Raw genomic sequence first — 24210 nt, 5'->3', positions numbered from 1 at the left:
AAGAAATGGTTGATCTTTTTGGAGCTACAGAAGGGTAAGGTGAACACCAAACTTGTCTGCACTACCTGGGCCGGGATGCCGATAGTCCAGGAAGTGGCTGCCAGCAGGACACACACCTTCTTGTTCATAATCATGGGATAACACAGGGGGTTGCATATTGCCACGTAGCGGTCATATGCCATAGTGGCCAGAAAAGAAGATTCTGTGATCCCAAAGCAAAGGAAGAAGAACATTTGCACGGCACAGCTGGTAAAGGAAATGCGTTTGTCCCCTGAGATGAGGCTCACCAGCATTTTTGGGACAGTGACCGAGGTGTAACCAACCTCTAAGGCAGACAAATTAGAGAGGAAAAAGTACATGGAGGTATGAAGGGTTGGATCCACCAATGTTACAAGGATAATGAGGAGGTTTCCCATCACAGTAACCAGATAAATGGCTAACACTGCAACAAAGAGTAAAAACTGCCTCTCTGGAGAAGTAGAAAATCCCAGGAGAAGGAACTCAGTCATCACCGTTTGATTCAAATTCATTGTTTCTTCATAGGTTTTCAACTGGAAGACAAACAGAGACAAGCATAACATAGTGTATCTCTAGCTCTTATATCAATTAAGACTGGATGCCTTTCTGGAAGATAGGTGGGCTGATGGGAAACCTAGAGTTCAAGGGTCTGCCACTCTAGGGCAGCCCAATGGGGCATGCTGCCCTAAAAACGGGGCTCCATTCCCTTCTACAGAAAATGTCAAAAATGGTGGTTTTCATTCTGAATAAAACCCACTTTTGAAATATTGAAATCTTTCATGAAACAGGATCACGTTTCTCCGGCATAACTAGAGCTGGCTAAAGTGTTTGTTTTAAATCACACTTGTTACAAATGAACATGAATGAAGAGGGGAAAAAAGGGCCAAGTATCAGATTCTACCACTCTGGTCAATGATACCTTAGTCGCTGATGAGTGACACTGATTTCAAAAGAGAGATTCCATTACACTTTCTCTCAGGCTGGGATTTTCAACAGAAACTAAGAGGTTTATGCTTTTAAATTTCAATGAGATTTGGGCACCTCATTCCTTTATACACTTGGAAATTCCAGTCTCATGCTAATTTAAATAAGACCATTCAAACATGGAGGCACCAACTCAACATGTATAAGAATGCCAGCCTTTGCAATGAAGATTACTTGAGACACAAATCCCATTGACTTGGATCATTATTTTCTTGGGTCTAATACTCGAAAAATCATAAATATTTCATACTAAATGTACATACACTCCATTTCTCAGGCCCTGATTTTATAATCAGATTCATGTGGATTTTCCTGTATGCCTATGTGGAGATCACTGAAGTCAATGTTTTCTCCCTTTCCCCTGCATTTTATCTGTCTTGTCCAGTTAGAGTAAAAGTTCTTTGGGGCAGGGACTTTCTTTTATTCTATCTTTATACAGTATCTAGCACTATAGAGACTGTTCTAGGTTGGCCCCTAGTTAGTAGCATAACAAATATAGTAATTGCTACTAACAATAATGTTACTCTGCACAGACACAGGAGAGTATTTGAATGAATCCTGTTTCATAGCTTCAGCTAGATGGTTTGATTGATAGAACCCATTTGGAAAAAATGACCTATTAATAATGATTATCACAGTTCAGGTATAGCTGTATTTCGCAGACCCCTCAACGTCTCCCTGAGTGCAACCCATTTCAGAGACAGGCCTCTTGCCGTCACCTCTCTGGTGTGGAATCCTACAATTCTTCCACTCTCAAATGAGGCTACAGCCTGCTGGGTACCAACTGTGTTTGCTCCACAGGCCCAGATGGATTTAGCTGCCCTGCAAGGCTTCCCTTTAGGATCTGGGACTACTGGCGAACACAGTGAACACAAAGCCGCCTTTTCAATACAAAGTATTGTTTAATCTCAGCAGCAGGAATCAAAGCATAACAAGAGAAGAAGGTTAAACAATAGAAGGCTGGTGTGCACCTGTTTTACTTAAAACACCCATGCTTCTGGAACAGGGGTTCAGTCTGCTTCCCCTTTCTCCCTGCTCTGAACTCAGAGGCTTTGGTTTTCATCAACAGCAAAAGTTGTTTGATTCAGTTTTCCCACTTGAAACTCTTCCCACACCCCTGTACTAAGCTGGGAATTATGACTCAGTATGGTCAGAGGTAAATTTCAAAGGAATTGACACTTGAATTGTCCTGATAAGTATTGGTGAATGATGCTATATGAAACTTATACCTCCCTTCCTGTCTACCTGCTGTCCACTTGTGTGAGAGTTAATCTCTTTGTAACAATATAGCAACCACGAAAAACACAAGCAAACAAATAGATGAAGGAAGAATATTAATAAAATAATAGAGGCATCGCCCATGTCCCGCACAATGGTAATAATTTTATTTACCACTGTCAACTTTGGCAATTATCAGCAATGGGAAATCTTACTTTTACATATAAAAAGAAATGAAAAATACCTAGAAATACTGGTAGCTTTTATTGAAATGACAGCAATAGATTAACATTTACAGTAATCAAACAGTTTGCCCAGTTGTTTAATTTAATTATTAGAGATGAGATAGATAGATAGATAGATAGATAGATAGATAGATAGATAGATAGATAGTAATTGTCATTATGTCTTAAGCTTTTTTTTCTTCTTTCATGGGATTTCTCTTCTTTTTTTATATTGATTATAAAAAACAAAGGCAAAAAATACCATATTTTTTATCCTTCTATATAATTTTACAGTAATTATCCAAAACACTTCAGCTTTATTATAGGGATACTGCAATATTTTTGGCTATTGCTCTTGAACAGAATATTTAACCCTATTTCCTAATACTGTATGTTTAGCTTCCCATACCACCTACTCACCTTTCCCTTGTTATTGATGTTGATATATATCATGACCACAGAAGTCTCTGAAATCTCTGCTGGGGAGGAGACCTCTGTGGACTAGAGCTGGTTGAAAGTTTTTCAACATAACAGTTATCCATCAGAAAATGACGACTAATAAAAAATATGAGAATGTAGCAATTTTGACAAATTTTTGACTGAAAAGTATCAAAATTTATAATATAATATAATATAATATAATATAATATAATATAAATGTTGACATGATAAGTCAAAATAAAGGGCTTCAAACTTAAAAATGAAATGCATTGACCTGACTGAAATACGTTTTGGTAAGGTTGTTTCAATATTTCCAAAATGAGGGGATTTTTAGAATTGTAGTTTCATGGGACATTTCAAAATTATTAGTTTTTCTTCCAGATCAGGATGAATGAAAGTTACAAAATGTCAGAATTTCTAATTTGACAAGCTCTGCTATCAACTTTATACGGTCTACAAACAGACCAATTCTCCGTTTCAAATTAAACAACAAGCCATGTGAGCTATATGTAGCATTTTCTGTACATTTATCTGGAACCAGATAAAAACATTCCCAAGGAAGAGTGGGTTACAAAACATATATTTACTCAGTCTTCCCAGCCCCCTACTTGGCTATACATAGTACAAGTAGTAATAGCTCTAGAACTGTAGCATATAGTGTCCTAATCAGCAATCAGTTCCCTGTTGTGCTGGGTGTTTCACACGTACGTAGTAAAGAGACAGCATCTGCCCAGATAACTTACAGGCAGGATGCAACAAGTAGACCAAAAAAAAAAAAAAAAAAGAAGTTTAAGTATCAATGAGTAAAGAAAGGAAGAGGTCCCCACGTCCCTCACCCCCTTTTTTTTTTTGCAACCCCTCCAGGTACACCAGGTCTATCACCAGATAACACAAAACATCTTCTCCCAGGCTGCAAGGCTAAAATTTTCAAAGCTGCCTGAAAGTTTGGGCACCCCATTCCTGTTACATTTTCACTGGAAGTGGCAACCCAAATCCATGAGCTGCCTTCCCTGAACCAGTTCTGCACAAAACATCTCTCTCCTCCTTTATTTCAGTCTTCGGAACAACGCCTTATTTTAGAATCACTCCACCAATACTTCCAGTCAAGAAAGAAAGAAAGAAAGAAACTAGGCTGTCTGTGCTGCTAGCAAACCAACACTCATTGTCCAGTTGAGTGCATTCTGTCCATTGCCTGTTGTTATCTCCCCTAGTATCTTGACTTGCCAGGATCAGCTGAGTCAATAAAATCTTAAGAGCAAGGACCATGTCTTTACTCCCATTGTAAAGCACTGTGCACCCCAAATAGCTCTCAATACACAACTTAAAGAACAAAGTGAGATAATATTGTTATCAGTTCTCTAATAAAATCAAGAAAGTCTCTCACCTGCCTTGAGAACAAAGGGCTGTTTCTTTGGTGACTCATCAGGCTGCTATAAGTGTGAGCTAGTGAACATGTCTAGGGATACTAGGCCCTATGGGTGATCTCACTGATCTCAACAAACAGCTTCAGCCTCCCCATGGCATTGTCTGCCTTGAACACCGGTGTGAACAGGTGGGGATCTGTGAAGTTTAACATAACCAACTAATGTTGCAGCACTCAAGTGGATAAATCTTCCTCTAACAGTTAGTCTCAGAGATCTCCTGATCTCATCAGCAAGGATTACGCATTGCCCAAAAGAATAAAGGTTGCTATATCTTAGATAGGTGATAGGTTGGGTCCAGCTAGGGCACTAAAACTAGCAGTTTGGACTTTGCAGACAGTCAGGGGGTCAGCTGAGCTTTGGAGCCAGAGCTGCTGCCTGAGCCACAATGTCCACATTGCTAACTTTAGCTTGTATGCAGCTAGTGCAAGTCTGTTTGCCCAGGCTGGGGGGCCCAGCTGCAGTGTAGACCTAGCCCTAAGGATCTTCTTCAATCCACCAGGTCTTCCACTGAGTTTTGCTTGCAAAATTGGCCTCCTCCTGAAGCCCTTACTCACACAGGTATTAGTTACTCATGCAAGTGCTCATAGCAAAACCAGTGTGGTCACGTGAGTGAGTCATGGCTACTCATGTAAAGGTGGCCGGGTCTGGCCCACACCATGCAGGATTGGGCCCATGTCAATTACATGGAGTGACCTGGGAGCTGAACATGCCTTGTGATGCCAGCAGGAGCTGAGCGTGCTCTGCACCTCTCCAGAATGGGCCAAAAAAGCTTGCATTGATTCTATGAACAAATTACCCTGTGGATTAGTGCAATGCAGAGCTCTGCACTGGACCAACTTCTCATCCACAAAGGCCCATATTAAATAGTTTGAAAACTGTGTGATTCATGCAAACCATATGTACCCAAATGGTCAAGTTCCCATGTCTTTTAAAGTCTTCAGATCCAGACTGGTTGCCTTTCTGGAAGATGCTTTAGTCAAACCCAAGTTATTGGGCACAGTACAGGGGTAATTATCTGGTCTGCACTACGCAAGAAGTCACACTAGAAAATCTAATCAGTCTTTCTAGCCATGGAATCTATTAATCTATGAAAAAAGCAGGAACAACTAAAATCTTAGGACATTATTTCCAAAAGTTGTTTCTGGCTTTGGGCCTAATTTCTAGCATTGCTGATGACTCCCAGATCATAGTGAAGCCAATGGCAATTGCAGCTTCTCAGAACTGAAAGTAAATCAAGCCCAATGATCAAAATTTTCCTACTTGTCCACTAATTTTGGATGCCTCCATTTTTTGGTGCCCAATTTGTGAGAACTGAGTCTTGGGTTTTCAGATTTGCTGAGCACTTCCATCTTGCATGGATTTCAGTTGGGGTTGTGGGTGCACAGCAATTTTGGAGAAAAGGTCCAGATTGGCTGACATTAAATGAAGACATCCAAAGTTAGTGGCTATTTCACAAAATTTGTCTTGCAAACATCCATCACCTGTAGGTACAGCTTTTTGTAAAATCAGACCTTTAGCACCCTGTCCTTATGTTGTTATTTAGGGCCCCAGTCCTCCCTTCATCTTAGCTTTATCATGTGAGTTGTAATATTGGTGCCAATGAATAAAGGTCTGCAAAATCCATAAATTACTAGATTTTGTGGGCAGGATGGACCATTGTGGTCATCTGGTCTGAACTCCTGCGTAACACAAGGCAGAGAATACACCCAGTGTTTCCTGCATCCAGCCCAGCAAATTATGGTTGAATTTGAATGCATTGTTCGAAAAGGCATATCTTCTTTGGATAGGCTCAAAAGATCCCAAGGGATCCTAAGTGCCCAATTCCAATTGAATATCAATGGGATTTGGTCACCTAACTAATTTAGATTACAAGACTCCAAGATATGGAGAATGCAGCACTTTTCTTGTCAAGTCCTTACTCAGGAAAAGGTCCCACAATAGTTCTATTGTATATGGTTCTGTAACCAGGACTGAATGAAGGACTGAATTAATGCAGGGTCCTGACCACTCCTGTCATAAATATAAAGAAAAGGGTAGCATAACATCCCTCCTTGGCAGCTGTACTGGATCGCTTTACCTGTAAGGGGTTAAGTAGCTCAAATCACCTAGTTGGCACCTGACCAGAAGGACCAGTGAGGAAAGAAGATACTTTCAAATCTGGTGTGGGGGGAGGGGAGAATTTGTTGTGGCTCTTTTTGTTTGTTCCCTCATCTGTACCCCAGAGTTCAGAGTGGAGGGGGGGGGGGGACCCTGACAACTCCCAAGGCTGGAAGATTGTTCATGGAACCATGGAGCTATTGAGGTTGCCTCCTGTCTGAGAGTATTGGGATCTGCTATGGGGACAACACTGGCAGACTACAGAGCCAGCAGTATCATAAGCATTTTGCTGAGTTGGTGGGCCTGTTGCTGGATTTAATCCAGGCCTTGATCTTCTGCATGTCACCAGTGAATTTGCTTTCTGTGGCCTGTTCTTTAAAGCCCCAATTCAGCATGGTTCCTAAACATGTGCCTAGGTTTTAAGCATGTTTATAGTCCCATGGGACTCTGGGAATTCTCTTGTGCTTAAAGTTAAGTGTGTCCTCAAGTACCCTGCTATGTTCTTGCCTAAACTGCTCAGAATCTGCTGGGGGCAGCTACCTTTTTGGATTCACTTCTGAAGCAAACTTTTACTGAGGAGAGACACACCCACTGTGCTCTCATCATGGAAACTCTATTTTTATTCCTTCTTCTCTTGTTCTTTATCCTTAATATGAAATAAAATCTCATTTACACTGAGGCAGAGATTTTCATAGCTGCCTTAAGGATATTGTCTCCCAATTTCCATTAAAACCAATAGGAAGTGGGTGTCCAAATCCCCTAGACAGCTTTGAAATTCTCACCTGGAGAGTATATTCCTGCTCTTTGTGTATGGCAAACAGAACTGAGCAAGATAGTTATAATGGACTTCAAGATCACAGTTCAAGGCTGGAGAATTTGGGCCTGAACCACTGGCAGGCTTTGGGAATATATATTTTTGTATTGCTATATAACGTAATATAAATCAGCTCAGCGGATCATGAGCTCCCTGCATGATGCTGTGGCCAAAAAGGCTAATTCTTGAGTGGGAATAGAGAGGTTATTTGACCTCTTTATGTGACCACTACTGAAATTCTGTCCCCAGTTCAGGTGTCACAAACCAAGAAGATGCTGATAAACTGGATAGGGCTCAGAGACGAGACACAAGAACAAATAAAGGATTGGAAAACATGCCTTATGGTGATAGGCTCAAGGAGCTTAATCTCTTTAGTTTAACAAAGAGAAGGCTAAGGAGTGACTTGGTCACAGATTCTAAGTATCTTCGTAGGGACCAAAAGTTTGATATTGTGCTCTATAGTCCAGCAAACAAAGGCATAACTTGATCCAACAGCTGGAAGTTGAAGCTAGACACATTCAGACTGGAAAAAGGTACACATTTTTAACAGTGCGGATAGTTAACCACTGAAACAACTTACAATCATAGGGTTAGACAAGATCACAAGGGTCATCTAGTCTGACACCCTGGCAAGATGCAGGATTTGTTCTGTCTAAACCATCCAAGACAGATGGCTATGCAGCCTTTCTTTTTTAAACCTCCAGTGAAGGAGCTTCCATGACCTTCCTAGACAGTCTGTTCCATTGTACTCCTGTTCTTATCATTCAGCAGTTTTTCCTGATATTTAACATTGATCTGCTATGCTGTAGTTTGAGCCCATTGCCTCTTGTCCTGCCCTCTGTGGCAGAAGAGAACAACTTTTCTCCACCTTTTTTTGGCAGCCTTTCAAGCCTTTCAAGTATCTGAAGACCGCTATCATGTTCCCCAATAATATCCTTTTTTCCAGGCTAAACATACCCAGTTCCTTCAGCCTTTGTTCATATGGCTTGCATTCCATCCCTTTGATCATCTTTGTCACTCACCTTTGTATCCTTTCCAGTTTCTCTACATCCTCTCCATATAGTGGTGACTAAATTTGGTCAAAGAACTCCAGCTGAGACCTAATCAGTGCCTAGTAGAGCAGTACTATCACCTTCTGTGACTTGCATGCTATGCCTTTGTTAATGAAACCTAACATTGCATTTTTTTTTTTGCAACAGCATCACATTGCTGATTTATGTGGAGGTTGTGATACACCAAAACTCCTGGATCCTTATCACCAGTGCTGCTGCCAAGCCAGTTTTCCCCAGTTCCATATTTGTGCATTTGGTTTTTCTTCCCAAGTGTCATACCTTACATATGTCTTTGTTGAATTTCATTTTGTTCTCTATCGCCCCGTTCTCCAATTTCTCAAGATCCCTCTGAATTTTAGCTCTATCCACTTAGAAAGGGTTGTGGAAAATTCTCCATCACTGGCTATTTTAAAATCATACTTCCACCCCAAAAATGTATCTGGAACAAAGGAATAAATTAACCAAACATCCAACAAAACAAAAATCAGAGAAAACCAAGCAAACAAAAATAATACCCCAGATAGCATTTTTATACCAAAAAAGAGAAAACCAAGAGACTCCATGAAGTCCATGAGGGAATTTGCTATAGCTATTGCTTTTTATGCACAAGGTGTTCAGATAGCATGATGGTGTGGCTTGTATGAAACCTAAGTTATAAAGATAGCTGTGTATGGAGATAGATTCTGATCTTCTTTACACTGGTGCATGTAACTGTTCAGGACAACATTTCATAAACATACAGTTAAGGGTAGCATAAAATCGCTCTTTACCCTGTAAAGGGTTAATTCCTCTTTTACCTGTAAAGGGTTAAGAAGCTCAAGTACCTGGCTGGCACCTGACCCAAAGGACCAATAAGGGGACAAGATACTTTCAAATCTGGGGAGGGGGGAGACTTTTGTTCTGTCTGTTCCGTGTGGCTTTGGCCAGAGACAGATCAAGAAGGCAAACAATCCAACTCAATTAGAATGAGTAAGTAATAATAAGGAAATGTGTTAGCTTACTTTTATTTTGGCTTGTGATTTTCCTTTAATAGAGGGAGGTTATCCCTGAATTTGTAACTTAAAGGTTTTGCCTAGAGGGGAGATCCTCTATGTTCTTGAGTCTTTTGTAATTCTGTAAAGTATTTACCATCCTGATTTTACAGAGGTAATTCTTTTACCTTTTCTGTAATTAAAATTATCCTGATTGATTTTTCATTGTTTTAAGATCCAAGGGTTTGGGTCTGTGTTCACCTGTACCAATTTGTGAGGGTATATTCTCAAGCCTCCCCAGGAAAAGGGGGTGTAGGGGTTTGGGGGATTATTCTCAAGCCTTCCCAGGAAAAGGGGTGTAGGGGCTTGAGGGGATATTTGGGAAAGGTAGGGCTCCAAGTGGCCCTCCCTAAATGTTTGTTTAAATCACTTGGTGGTGGCAGCGTTACCTAATCCACGGTGCAAGGAAGGATTGGTGCCTTGGGAAGTTTTTAGCCTAAGCTGTTAGAAATAAGCTTAGGGGGTCTTTCATGTGGGTCCCCACAGCTGTACCTAGATTTCAGAGTGGGGAGGGAACCCTGACACAACTGCATTTATATTTCTCCTTAGTGGTCCTGCTAGGGCACCTACTCTCAAGCTTCCGGCTCCCCAGTCATCACCTCTTTTACTACTGGTCTACACTACGACTTTAATTCGGTTTTATCAGCGTTAATTCGAATTTACCCTGCAACCGTCCACACAACGACGCCATTTATTTCAAAATAAAGGGCCCTTTAAATCGATTTCTGTATTCCACCCCGACGAGCGGAGTAGCGCCAAAATTGATTTTAACATTTCGAATTAGGGATAGTGTGGCCGCAATTCGATGGTATTGGCCTCCGGGAGCTATCCACCAGTGCATCATTGTGACCGCTCTGGACAGCAATCTAAACTCGGATGCACTGGCCAGGTAGACAGGAAAAGCCCCGCGAACATTTGAATTTCATTTCCTGTTTGCCCAGCGTGGAGAGCACAGGTGACAACAGATAGCTCATCAGCACAGGTAACCATGCAGGCCGATAATCGAAAAAGAGCACCAGCATGGACCGTGAGGGAGGTACTGGATCTGATTGCTATATGGGGAGAGGATTCAGTGCTAGCAGAACTTCGTTCTAAAAGACGAAATGCCAAAACTTTTGAAAAAATCTCCAAGGGCATGATGGAGAGAGGCCACAATAGGGACTCAGATCAGTGCTGCATGAAAGTCAAGGAGCTCAGACAAGCCTATCAAAAAACAAAGGAGGCAAACGGTCGCTCTGGGTCAGAGCTGCGGACATGCAGCTTCTACGCCGAGCTGCATGCAATTCTAGGGGGGGCCGCCACCACTACCCCACCTGTGATCGTGGATTCCGGGTCGGGGATAGTCTCATCAGCTACACCTGAGGATTCTGCCGATGGGGGAGAGGAGAAGGAGGAGGAGGAGGATGAGCTTGCAGAGAGCACACAGCACTCCGTTCTCCCCAACAGCCAGGATCTTTTTCTCAGACTGTCTGAAGTACCCTCCCAACCCTCCCAAGCCAGTATCCATGACCCTGACCCCATGGAAGGGACCTCAGGTGAGTTTACCTTTTAAAATATAAAACTTGTTTTAAAAGCAAACGATTTTTAATGATTACTTTTCCCTGAGGACTTGGGATGCATTCGCGGTCAGTTCAGCTACAGGAAAAGTCTGTTAACGTGTCTGGGGATGGAGCGGAAATCCTCCAGGGACATCTCCATGAAGCTCTCCTGGAGGTACTCCAAAAGCCTTGCCACAAGGTTTCTGGGCAGTGCATCCTTATTCCGTCCTCCATGGTAGGACACTTGACCACGCCATGCTTGCAGCAAGTAATCTGGTATCATTGCCTGACAAAGCCTGGCAGCATATGATCCCGGTGTTTGCTGGCATTCAAGCAACATCCGTTCTTTATCTTGTTGTGTAATCCTCAGGAGAGTAATATCACTCATGGTAACCTGGTTGAAATACGGGAACGTAATTAAGGGGACAGAGGTGGCCGTTCCTACTGGGCTGTTTGCTTGTGGCTGAAAATAAATCCTTCCCTGCAGTTGGCCAAGCGCAGATGGGAAATTGGCCCTGAGGTTTTCGCATTTGGCTAGCAGGGATCTTCCCTGTTACCAGCCACGCGGTGGGGGGAGGGGTACCGTGATCATCCCAGAGAATTTATGGCGGGAGGGGGGTGGCGGGGGGGGGTTAGTTTGGTTCCTGCAGGGATCTTCCCTGATACCAGCCACGCGGTGGGGGGAGGGGTACAGCGATCATCCCAAAAAATTCATGGCGGGAGGAGGGGGGGGTGGTTAGTTTGTTTTCTGCTGCTGCTGAATGTTAACAGAAAAACCGCAGCACTCTACGGGCTTTGCTTGGTATGTGGGAAAGGAGGGCGCAGAAGCCGTAAGACAATGGCTTACCATGGCCGCATGCAAGCCGAATTCTGTTGCCCGGACCTGTGATCTCTAGCAGCAAAGCCACAGGCACTCAGTATTAAGAGGCAAAATGCGACCTTGCACAGAAATCACATGTGCTATGTAATGTGAATAATGTTGGTCACCGTGAAAGAGTATAAGCATTGTTCTGCAAAATGTATCTTTTTAAACAATTCTCTCTTTTTTCCCCTCCCTACAGCAGCTGCAAATTCCTCAAGCCTCCCTCCTCCATCCCGAAGGCTATCACAGATAAGGCGTCGTAAGAAGACGCGAGACGAGATGTTTGCAGAAATTATGGAATCCAGCCGCAGTGACACAGCTCATCTGAATGAGTGGAAGGAAACGGTTTCAAAGTATAGGAAAGAAGCCAGTGAACGTGAGGACAGGAGGGACCAACGTGAGGACATGAGGGACCAACGTGAGGACAGGAGGGACCAACGTGAGGAGAGGAGAGACGCTCGAGATGAGAGGTGGCGGCAGGAAGATCAGAGGAGGCAGGATGCAATGCTGGGGCTGCTGCGTGAGCAAACAGACATGCTCCGGCGTCTGGTGGAGCTTCAGGAACGGCTGCAGGAAAACAGACTGCCGCTACAGCCCCTGTACCCCCCTTCCCCCTCCCCATGTTCCATATCCTCCTCACCCAGACGTGTAAGAACGCGGGGGGGCGGGGGGGAGGCTCCGTACACCTTCCCATTCCACCCCAGTGGACAGCCCAAGCAAAAGGCTGTCATTTTTTTAACCTTTTTTTAGTGGCCTTTTCCTTCCCAGCGATCCTCCTCCCAAATCCCACCCGGGTTCCCTCCCTCTTTTTCTAATCTATTAATAAAGAATAAATTATTTTTAAATGATAGTGACTTTATTTGGTTTGAAAGCAAGCTGGGGGAAGGGGGAGGGTGGGTTCCTTACAGAAAATGAGTCAATAAAGTGGGCAGGTTTTCATGAAGGAGAAACAAACAGATATTTCACACTGTAGCCTGGCCAGTCATGAAACTGGTTTTCAAAGCTTCTCTGATGCACAGCGCTTCCTGGTGTGCTCTTCTAATCGCCCTGGTGTCTGGCTGCACGTAATCAGCAGCCAGGCGATTTGCCTCAGCCTCCCACCCCGCCATAAAGGTCTCCCCCTTACTTTCACAGAGATTGTGGAGCACGCAGCAAGTAGAAATAACAATGGGGAGATTTCTTTGGCTGAGGTCAGAGCGAGTCAATAATGAACGCCAGCGACCTTTTAAACGGCCAAATGCACATTCTACCACCATTCTGCACTTGCTCAGCCTGTAGTTGAACAGCTCCTGACTCCTGTCCAGGCTGCCTGTGTATGGCTTCATGAGCCATGGCATTAAGGGGTAGGCTGGGTCCCCAAGAATAACTATTGGCATTTCAACATCCCCAACGGTTATTTTCTGGTCCGGAAAGTAAGTCCCTTGCTGCAGTCCTTTAAACAGAGTAGTGTTCCTGAAGACACGAGCGTCATGAACCCTTCCCGCCCAGCCCGCGTTGATGTTGGTGAAACGTCCCTTGTGATCCACAAGTGCTTGCAGCACCATTGAAAAGTACCCCTTGCGGTTTATGTACTCGGTGGCTTGGTGCTCCGGTGCCAAGACAGGGATATGGGTTCCATCTATCGTCCCACCGCAGTTAGGGAATCCCATTGCAGCAAAGCCATCCACTATGGCCTGCACATTTCCCAGAGTCACTAACTTTCGTAGCAGCACCTGAGTGATTGCTTTGGCTACTTGCATCACAGCAGCCCCCACCATAGATTTGCCCACTCCAAATTGATTCCCTACTGACCGGTAGCTGTCTGGCGTTGCAAGCTTCCACAGGGCTATCACCACGCACTTCTCAACTGTGAGGGCTGCTCTCATCTTGGTATTCTGGCATTTCAGGGCAGGGGACAGCAAGTCACAAAGTTCCATGAAAGTGCCCTTACGCATGCGAAAGTTCCGCAGCCACTGGGAATCGTCCCAGACCTGCAACAATATGCGGTCCCACCAGTCTGTGCTTGTTTCCCTTGCCCAGAATCAGCGTTCCATGGATAGAACCTGCCCCATTAACAACATGATCTCCAAAGCACCGGGGCCTGTGGTTTCACAGAATTCTGTGTCCGTGTCCATGTCCATGTCCTCATCATGCTTGTTGTTGCGCTGCTGCCGCCGCTGCCTCCTCACCTCGTTTTTCTGGTCCTGGCTCAGCATAAACTCCACGAGAACGCGCAAGGTGTTTACAATGTTCATGACTGCTGTCTTGAGCTGAGCGGGCTCCATGCTTGCCGTGGTATGGAGTCTGCAGTGTTCACCCAGGAAAAAAGGCGCGAAATGGTTGTCTGCCGTCCGTTGCTTTCATGCAGGGAGGGAGGGAGGAAGGAGGTGAGGCTGTACCCAGAACCACCTGCGACGATGTTTTTTGTCCCATCAGGCACTGGGATCTCAACCCAGAATTCCAGTGGGCGTGGGAGACTGCGGGAACTATGGGATAGCTATGGGATAGCTACCCAGAGTGCAACGCTGCAGAAATTGACGCTAGCCCCGGTACTTGGACGCACACCGCCGAATTAATGTGCTTAGTGTGGCCGCATACATTTCGACTTTATACAATCTGTTTCCCAAATTCGAATTATATAAATTTGGATTAATCCCGTAGTGTAGACATACCCTTAGTTGCAGACCCGCACATCTCTTCCTCCTTACTGGGATATTTCCAGGCTAAGCAGTTCCCTGCCTTCACTGTGTTATTACCGGCAAAGACTGACTGCTTAAGCAGACCTGTTTTGCTTCCCTCCTCTGAGACAGTAAACAGTACCATTGCTATAATTACTGCAGTTCTTTCAAAGCAAGGACATTTTATTCCAACAGTAAAAACATTACAGAGAAAACATTAAAACAATAAAAGAACCTACACACATGCTAATTAGCTTACCAGAGATTACCCCAACTGTAGCATGGACTCTGGCAGGTGAGCAGTGCTTCAAAACCCCACCCAGGGTTTTCTGTGGTTTAAAATTCATCAATCCCTTTGCGGTGAACAAGAACTTTCCTGACTCTGAGTCACTGATTTAACCACTTTGGCTCTTTGAAGACACCGGGAATAGGGAATCAGCCAGACAATGAGTTCCCCGGCAATGGTGAAGCATCAAACAGCTGATAACCCCGGAGGAATTCCAATAGCATACCCCCTCATCTTAGAGATTTCCTGGTAAACCCACTTAATTTTAAAAGTTCAATTTATTTACAGAAGTCCTTTGAAGTTCCTAACGTTTCCCAAAATTTAAATTTGGTTACATCTCCTAGAGATGTCACATACAATCTCATTATGATACATAAACAGTTGTAGTTTGAATACAAGGCACCCCAAAGATATTAAACTTAATTCAATAAGATTTAACTTTATTCAGAAAGAATTCTCCAGGATATTGTGTGGAAGCAGAGAAAGAACTGACAGGAAGGGGATGCAATTCATGACAGTTCGTTAGCAAGAGTTAGGCTAACTGTAACCCTAATAACGCGAGATTTGTAGAAGCGAGGAATGTGTGAGGCAAGTGGGAAAGAACTGTGTGAGAAGTTGCTGCGACCTTGTGTAGATAATATGGAATGTAGACTAAGAGTCTACATTAGTGAGCAAAACAAGATATCAGAATGACCTATGTATAAACAAAATGCAGCTGTTGCTTATTATTGTCTGTAACAAAAGGTATAAATGCTTGCTGTAATTGTTTCCCTGTTGAGAGACCTGCTTAGCTCTCTCCCTCTGCGCAGTTGTGAGAGTTAATAAAACATCTGACTTGCTGTACCCAAACAAATAGTGAGAACTCTGTTTTTCTCTGACAATTTGGGGGCTTTTCCGGGATGGCAACGCCTGCAGAGGCACCGGCAGCTGCTACGGATCGTTCCCCTTCGAACCCCATGGCGCCACAATAGAGGTAGGAGACCTTTTGAAATCTCTATTGGGGTGTCGGAGGAGGACTGTCCGTGGGGCCCTCTGTCCCTGTTGGGCTCACGCCATCCGAACTTATTGACTGTGCAGCAAGGTCAGATGCTGAGTGGCTTAGGGGAATTGTTGCCGCCCCCTGTATGCATATGCGAGGTGCATAGGTATGCACCAGTGTTGAGGGGTTATTACTGCCTCAGGAGGGGTTTTTACCGCCTCGAGTGATTCATCGAGGTACTTGGGAATAGTACCTGGAGGTACTTGGGAATAGTATCTGGAATAAGGCCTTGGTGTGTGTGTGTGTACACCAGTGTGAATTGAGTGTTACCGGAAGACGCCCAGAGTACTCTGCGAAGTCTTTTGGCTCGTGACCAGAACTACTCTAACGCAAGCCCGGTAACTAGAGGATCTTTTAGGAGATACGACACACGGTGGGCTAACTCGGCCTGGCATCGTCCGGCGAGGAGGCTACCTGGGTCTAGGAGTGTGTGAACCCATCTTCCCTCCCCTTTTCCTCTCCGTGTGAGCCACTGACAGTCTGATCATCTCACTGGATGCAACAGAGTAAGCGGCGCCGTCTCTCTGAGACTAGCCGATGCTCTTTGCTGAAGGGAGGTGTAGGAGGGTCGTGGCCATCCTCGTTAATCTCTCCTGTGTGAATACCCTGTAGGGAGAGATCCTTAGTTTATGTGCCGCTAGCGCGGACAGGGCATCCTCCTCCCTGTGTGTGTGATTGGAAAATGGGTGGGGGACAGCCTAAGGATTCCCTCTCACCCACTAAGGGTACCCCAGCTTATTTCATGTACGTACATTATGGTACTAAAACCTGCAGGTATTTAGAGAATTGGAATCATTACACGCGTGCAAATTCATCTAAACAATGCCCCCTAGAAGGTACCTTCAATTTAGATAAGATCATACATCTCAGAGGAGCTTTTAATCACCAAAAAGCCTCTGACACACAATGGGAGCAATTTGTCTATTGAGGAAAGGAACGGGTTAATTTGAAATTCAGCTTGGTCCAGAGATAAAGAGAAAGTTAATCTGTGTTCAAGGTCAAGAATCAATGCAGACCAGGCTAAGTACAAAGAAAAACTGCTTTCGGCCCCAGCTGGCTGTGAAAAAATATAGACATAGTCAAACCAAAGGCAATACAAGTGCTGAGATTACATTTGCAAAGCTTAACTGTCCAGTGAGATCCAACAGTCTGCCTTTGCGACCCTGGAGCCGGCGTGGTTTGGGGATGCTGAAGAAGCCACAGGAAGCCGGCCTGGACTGGAATCACTGAAAAGATGCCCCAGGAGACCTCAGGGTGTAAAAGAACTGCCCTCCCAAGAGAGGAAGCAAGTTGGAGATTGCACAGCACCTTCTCTGAACGTTATACACAGACATGGCCAGTCTGGACATACGTGTGTGAGTATGAAAGTGTGCCTACTCTCAGCTGCAGTAAGTCTGAGAACCGGAGAGGGATTTAGCATTCCTCTTTCCACCCCGGTTGACCGGGAAGGGTGTCAGGTGGATCTACCCCAGTCGTAGCAGGACTGGGCAATAGAGAAGTTGGAGAAAAGGGAAGAGTTGTGTACTTGATAACTAGAATTGAGCAATTAAGAGCATAGATCATGAACCAGGCAGAAACTCAAACCTACGCCCAGGGAAAGTTGCAAGCCTTGAGACAGGACTTCCAGGCAGAAAAGGAAGCACTGGCTAAGCAAGTACCGGTCCTTCAGGGACTTGTCAGAATTTAACCATTTGTGTTTGCATATGCTGTAAGAGCAGTGTGTTTGCCACAAGAGAAAATTGAATAGTTAAAAGCCAATGGGCCATTCGTTTTGCTCAAGTGGCAAGCCTCACGAGGGAGGACTCGGGTAGCCTTGTGAGTAAGAATGTTTAAGAGAAGAGACCAGGAAGGGTGGGAGCTAGTTGAGAAGTCCACCCTCCTATCTAAATTGGTAGTGAAAAAGCCGGTGCCCATGGAAGGGACGGTTCAGCGAGAAAAGCAGGATCGGGCCCAAGCGGGCAGGCAATAGATAGAGAGATTGGAGAAAAGGTTGGAAACTTTGAGGGCATAGTGGAAGGAAAGGAGTAAGTAATTATAAGCATGGGGATTTCAAATCCCCAGGATAATAATTGAAATGTTAAAATGTGTGTAAGACAGAGTCTTTGTACCAAGGTGCAAGGCTCTCCTTTCTTCTGCTGAATAAAGCAACTCTTCCTTATCCCTGTCTGGCTGTTATTGGCTCTCAGCTAGGTGGACCTGATATTTTGGTGACAGTTACTGGCGACTCCGGTTAATAAATTTCTGTCTTATACATTTAGGCGTTAGGTGTGTGGACAGAACTGAGCCTCTCATTTGTAATTCCTCAGAGTGGAAGTCATCGCGTGCGATGAAGCTCTGAGGTCGAATTGGGATCCTTCTGTCCTGTCCCCTGTAGCAGTCAGTATTAGTAGAAATTCCTGTAATAGGATCCTATTAGGCCATAATTCCCTCTGTTCTCTGTGTAATTCTCTGTTAGAGTGTCAGCAGGCAGATGAGTGGGTCTCTGGTAAAACCCTCTAAGGATAGCCCTTTGAATTATATGTTAAGTAAATGGCCTTTACCTGGTGTTCAGGAAAGAATAAAGATTTGAATTTGGTTTTGGGTAACAAAATAGCAGATAAAAGATCTGGTAAAAAGAGAGAGAAGGACAGTGCCCCTGGCTCTTTGTGATCGAGCTGTCACTTTACTAGGCGTGCATGGAGATTTTGTAAGCACAAAAGAAACAGTTACACCTTGTGTAGAAATTGATGTGGCTAGTGTTGTGGAAATTGAATTGTGGATAGGATGTGTATATTGTAGCAGAGGTAAAAGAAATGCAAACCTACCAATATAGGTTGTGTTGTCTCTTTCAGATCACTGGGTGTTTGAAAGCAGAAGTTAGAAGTAAAAGGCAATCAAAAGTCTGGGAAAGTTAATTGTGACTTCTTAAGTAAGAATCTTTAAGCTGTGGATAGCTTTGGATCTGGAAGCAAGCCAGAAAGCATCTGTATTAATGCAATTTTCTAACTAATAAGGTAGAAGCCACTGAAACCTGGGCTGCCTATGAAACAAATACAAGGAAATATGGGGTAATTCCTCTGTTTTGTCTAAAATCAACAAGAGTATGTGTATATAGAGGAAATATTTTAAGCAATGACTGACTACCCAGAAGGGGTAGACCTCTGTTCTTTTGTCTTTCAGATCATCAGAGAAAACGGATGCCAGCTGAACAGCATTCAAAGTACCATGCATTTACTGGTACAATAGGAATTATTTTTGTGTTCTTTGTCCTGTCTTGTGGTGTTTGTCTTGTGGCCAGAATTGTTGGGTTTAATATTTTCATAAGACAGTCTAGTTCAAAATTAAATAGAAGGGTTAAATCAAAAAGCAGATACTTGTTTTATTCAACTTGGAATACAAAAAGTGTTTGGATAAATCAGGAAAATGTGATATACTAAAGTCTAATACAGTTGCTTAAGTAAGAAAAAGAAACTTCATTGGCCAGTATTTTTTTTAATTGAAAAATTGTTGTTAAAAATTTGCATACCAACAGTCTTTGGAAGCAAGGACATGGAAGGTTAACCCACTCCCCATATTGCCCATGGGATCCTTCTGGCTACCTCAGATTTCTAGCCAGAGGGCTGGGGAGGGAGGAAAGCTATTGGACACCTGAGGTTGTACCGAGTGAACTCCTCAAAAGTGGGTGTGCTTGTCCTGGTTTGTTGCGCCAAAGCTCTGTAATAAAGTTATTTTACTGGAAGGGTGTACATGGCATACATTGAATAATAAGACTAATGTACTGTATAATGGCAATGTGTATGTGTTCATTGTTGGGAAAAGGTGTATGAGTGAAGAGTGGAAGTTTCCTTTGTAGGTTAAAAGAAGCCAAGAAGGGGAGAAGGAAAAAGAACAGAATTATTTAACTGAGGAAAAAAATAGCTAGCAAGCTCAGTCCAAAGATAAGACGCTGGCCCCATCCCAAGAAAAGGGGGGGCCTGAATGTGCCCAAGCAACTATGAGATCTGCAAAACACTGCCAGGCATTAATGAAATGTGTTAGGTTTCTTTCCTCACAGATAAAAGAAGTGCTACCCAAAGACCCTAGCAGCCCTGCCATTCACTGAAACAAGAAGACTGAGTCTACGTAAAGTCCATCAACGAAAGACTGCTTTGGCTCCACACTGGAAAGGCCCTTTCCAAGTCCTGTTAACCACCACCACCACTGTGAAGTGCCAAGGACTACCTGCCTGGACCCATGCTTCTCACTGTAAAAAGACCCCTCCACCTCGGGAGGACTCTCCGACTGATAAGCCTATTTCTCCTTCTAGCTCTGCTGTGCCTTCTGGACAGCAGGAAAAAGGAAAAAAGACAAGGTGAAGTGCTAGTAACCTCTCCCTTGTCCACTGACAGACCTACTGTGCCTTTGGATTTTTCTAGAAGAAGCAAAACCATTACAGGGTGATGTGCTAGTAACCTCTCCCCTGTATGATGCTAAACCACACTGTTTCAGGAAAAGAGAAGAAGGAATACTTGCTTCATTGAAACCACAAAGTCCAGGGATTCCTGACTACAAGAGACATTAAGAACTGACCCTGGTGAAGAAACAAAGAATTATACACTGGCAGGAAGAAACTTGTGGGACCCATGCTTGGGAATGTGGTATAGTACTACACCAAAAAGAAATGTATTAGGATATCAATGAACTGTGATTAATACTACACTAGGGACTGTTAAATTTTCATTGCCCTTATCCAGTTTCCAGATTACCTCTACATACCCAAATTGCTCACAGGGGGCTGCCATTAGATTAGCACAACAGAGGGCTTGGGTTATTTCCTCTAGAAAGAAGAGAGACTTGACTGGATCCCTTTGGGATGGGGCCAATAATGTAGCAGCAGTTTGGAATATTTTTAAGAACCAAGAACATGATGAGAAATTGGGGCAACTAGAGAAGGCCATTGGCCTTGTTTCTGGAGTACAACTAACCCAGGTACAGGCTGGAGTTGGTGAGTTACATGTTATTTCCGCCCTTAGTTCAATGACCAAGAAGTTGCTGACAGAGATGGTATTGAATATCACTGAGGCTGGGAAGGCATTGCAGTGGGATCTAGCATGTTCAGAAATTCAGGATTTCCTGAATGACCAGCTAATGGCCATTCGGAATGATCTAGAGCATCAGGCTTGGCCCACTGCCCTTACAGACACATCAGGAGTACCATCTGATCTGTGGCCATGGAGACATACTTGGAGACTTTCTGGGTGGAAGTGCAGACATTCTCAGTGCTCCTTCCAAGCATATGGACCGGTTGGGGGAGTGTGGGCTCCCCCTTACCGAATCCTGCCGGGTCCATGGGGAGGATGCATGTGGGATTGGGTAATTCACCGAGACATCTGGGAAATTAGACCTCCTGGTATGCCCAATCGATTTTTAGTCAGTGCTCCTGGGATTATATCTGACATTTGGATGGGGTTAGGGAGTCAATGGACATTTTGGCCGTTACAACCCCCACAGCTTCAGTGTATCAGTAAACCAAAGCCAGGAGAAGTTGTTACTCTTCATGACTACGTTTGCTGGGAGGGTAGGGGACAAGGAACTATCCTGACAGGACACTTATTTTTTCAAGCTAATGATAGCTGTGTGTATGTTAAAGCCACCACATTGCAAGACATACATTTTAATCTCATTACCACTGCAGGCAATCATATTATTACTGGCCTGCAGATAGAATTTTGCAAGCAGTCCTTAGGTTCCAGATACCCTTTAACTGGACTAGTTTAGTACCTGATCTATTTCAAAATTTGCTTTCACTGTTACCAGACGTTCAGAAAATCTCTGAAGTACAAGGGCAAATTCACATGCTTCAAAATATATATCAAGTTAAAAAGAATGCCTTTCAGACAGCTTATAGAGTATCCACCTTATGTACTAAGTATGATATATTGTGTTATATGACTAAGATTGTACAACAACCCCATCATATTATCACTATGGGAATGTTATTGCTTGTGTTGTGCAGGAGTATGTTATCGTTGTTGTAAAGGACGTAATAACAGTAATACCTTTCATGTCCATGCTCATCATGCATTGTCATTACATCCAGTCAAAACCCCTAAGGTTTTGAAGAAGCATCTGATGTAGAATCTGAATTCCGAGATTTAATGCAAATAGAGATTTGAAAATGTTTGTTGTACTAGTAGTACAAAAGGGGGGTTGTGGAAGCAGAGAAAGAACTGACAGGAAGGGCATGCAATGCATGACAGTTCGTTAGCAAGAGTTAGGCTAACTGTAACCCTAATAACGCGAGATTTGTAGAAGCGAGGAATGTGTGAGGCAAGTGGGAAAGAACTGTGTGAGAAGTTGCTGCGACCTTGTGTAGATAATATGGAATGTAGACTACGAGTCTACATTAGTGAGCAAAACAAGATATCAGAATGACCTATGTATAAACAAAATGCAGCTGTTGCTTATTATTGTCTGTAACAAAAGGTATAAATGCTTGCTGTAATTGTTTCCCTGTTGAGAGACCTGCTTAGCTCTCTCCCTCTGCACAGTTGTGAGAGTTAATAAAGCATCTGACTTGCTGTACCCAAACAAATAGTGAGAACTCTGTTTTTCTCCGACAATTGTCACATCTGTCACTCTGTACGCATACAGTTTAATTTCCTGGCTTTGCCCTCCTCCAAGTCAATTGTATATGTGTCCCTAGTCGCTCCTGCCCCAGACAGCACTCCACTCTTCAGTAGACCCAAATCTCTGGGTCATGTGCTCATGCTATGAAGTTCCATCTCCATCATCATGCTTGTGGGTCCCCAGTGCAGAAAAATATTTGTTTCCTGGGGGCGGGCAAGTAGTTGAGACACAATAAAAAATGATGGCCCCAGATTGCAGTCTGGATGGCTTTCAGTGACGGTCCTCTATCTAGAACCTTACTTGGATAAGGCAGCTGCTGGAATGCAGCCCAATGGGGTGCCATTGAGCAAGTGCAGACCAATGAAGTCGTATGGCCTGTAATTCCACACATACTATATCCTACACTGTATGATTTAATTCTGTCATAACCCCCCTTGTCCCACAAGCAAACAACAAACCAAAAGTCATTGTACCCAAAGCAGAGTTTGTACCCCCAAAAAGGAGATGAACCAAAGTCCTTGTGAAGTCTAATAGGTGGCAGTAGAAAAAATCTTACATCAACACATTCTGATCTTATTTACACTGGTGCAAATCTACAATATGTCTATTGCCTTGAGTGGCATTTTTGCCACTGTAAAGACCACTTTGTGCATAGAATCATAGAATAGAATCATAGAATATCAGAGTTGGAAGGGACCTCAAGAGGTCATCTAGTCCAACCCCCTGCTCAAAGCAGGACCAATTCCCAGCTAAGTCATCCCAGCCAGGGCTTTGTCAAGCTGGGCCTTAAAAACCTCCAAGGAAGGAGACTCCACCACCTCCCTAGGAAACGCATTCCAGTGTTTCACCACCCTCCTACTGAAATAGTTTTTCCTGATATCCAACCTGGACCTCCCCCACTGCAACTTGAGACCATTGCTCCTTGTTCTGTCATCTGCCACCACTGAGAACAGCCGAGCTCCATCCTCTTTGGAACCCTCCTTCAAGTAGTTGAAGGCTGCTATCAAATCCCCCCTCATTCTTCTCTTCTGGAGACTAAACAATCCCAGTTCCCTCAGCCTCTCCTGATAAGTCATGTGCTCCAGACTCCTAATCATTTTTGTTGCCCTCCGCTGGACTCTTTCCAATTTTTCCACATCCTTCTTGTAGTGTGGGGCCCAAAACTGGACACAGTATTCCAGATGAGGCCTCACCAATGTCGAATAAAGGGGAACGATCACGTTCCTCGATCTGCTGGCAATGCCCCTACTTATACAGCCCAAAATGCCGTTAGTCTTCTTGGCAACAAGAGCACACTGTTGACTCATATCCAGCTTCTCGTCCACTGTGACCCCTAGGTCCTTTTCTGCAGAACTGCTACCTAGCCATTCGGTCCCTAGTCTGTAGCAGTGCATGGGATTCTTCCGTCCTAAGTGCAGGACTCTGCACTTGTCCTTGTTGAACCTCATCAGTTTTTCTTCGGCCCAATCCTCTAATTTGTCTAGGTCCCTCTGTATCCGATCCCTACCCTCTAATGTATCTACCACGCCTCCTAGTTTAGTGTCATCTGCAAACTTGCTGAGAGTGCAGTCCACACCATCCTCCAGATCATTAATAAAGATATTAAACAAAACCGGCCCCAGGACCGACCCTTGGGGCACTCCGCTTGAAACCGGCTGCCAACTAGACATGGAGCCATTGATCACTACCCGCTGAGCCCGACGATCTAGCCAGCTTTCTATCCACCTTACAGTCCATTCATCCATCCCATACTTCTTTAACTTGGCAGCAAGGATACTGTGGGAGACCGTATCAAAAGCTTTGCTAAAGTCAAGGAATAACACATCCACTGCTTTCCCCTCATCCACAGAGCCAGTTATCTCATAATAGAAGGCAATTAGGTTAGTCAGGCACGACTATAGGGATACTGCAAAGCACATTCTCATGGAAACACAAAA

At 44.0% G+C, this 24210-nt stretch overlaps 1 protein-coding gene across 4 annotated transcripts in view; it reads left to right on the top strand.

Moving 5' to 3' along the window:
* Positions 1-20876, top strand: part of LOC135975263 (uncharacterized) — a 443768-nt gene extending 422892 nt beyond the window's left edge. For 2 of the 4 annotated variants that reach the window (XR_010592190.1, XR_010592191.1), the window contains one exon: positions 11903-20876. Coding sequence is in view for 1 of the 4 variants with exons in the window: in XM_065565464.1 (XP_065421536.1) it covers positions 10292-10838; positions 11903-12453 (1098 nt within the window). In the remaining 3 variants the exon portion in view is untranslated. Of the gene's footprint in view, positions 1-2828; positions 10839-11902 lie in introns of those variants that run through there. The other 2 variants (XR_010592189.1, XM_065565464.1) reach the window with 2 other exon arrangements.
* The last annotated feature ends 3334 nt before the right edge of the window (positions 20877-24210 follow it).

Source organism: Chrysemys picta, chromosome 13, assembly GCF_011386835.1.
Source record: "Chrysemys picta bellii isolate R12L10 chromosome 13, ASM1138683v2, whole genome shotgun sequence".
In the NCBI taxonomy this organism is placed as follows: domain Eukaryota; kingdom Metazoa; phylum Chordata; order Testudines; family Emydidae; genus Chrysemys; species Chrysemys picta.
Note: the sequence above shows the minus strand (reverse complement) of the source record. Positions and strands in the feature narration are given on the sequence as shown.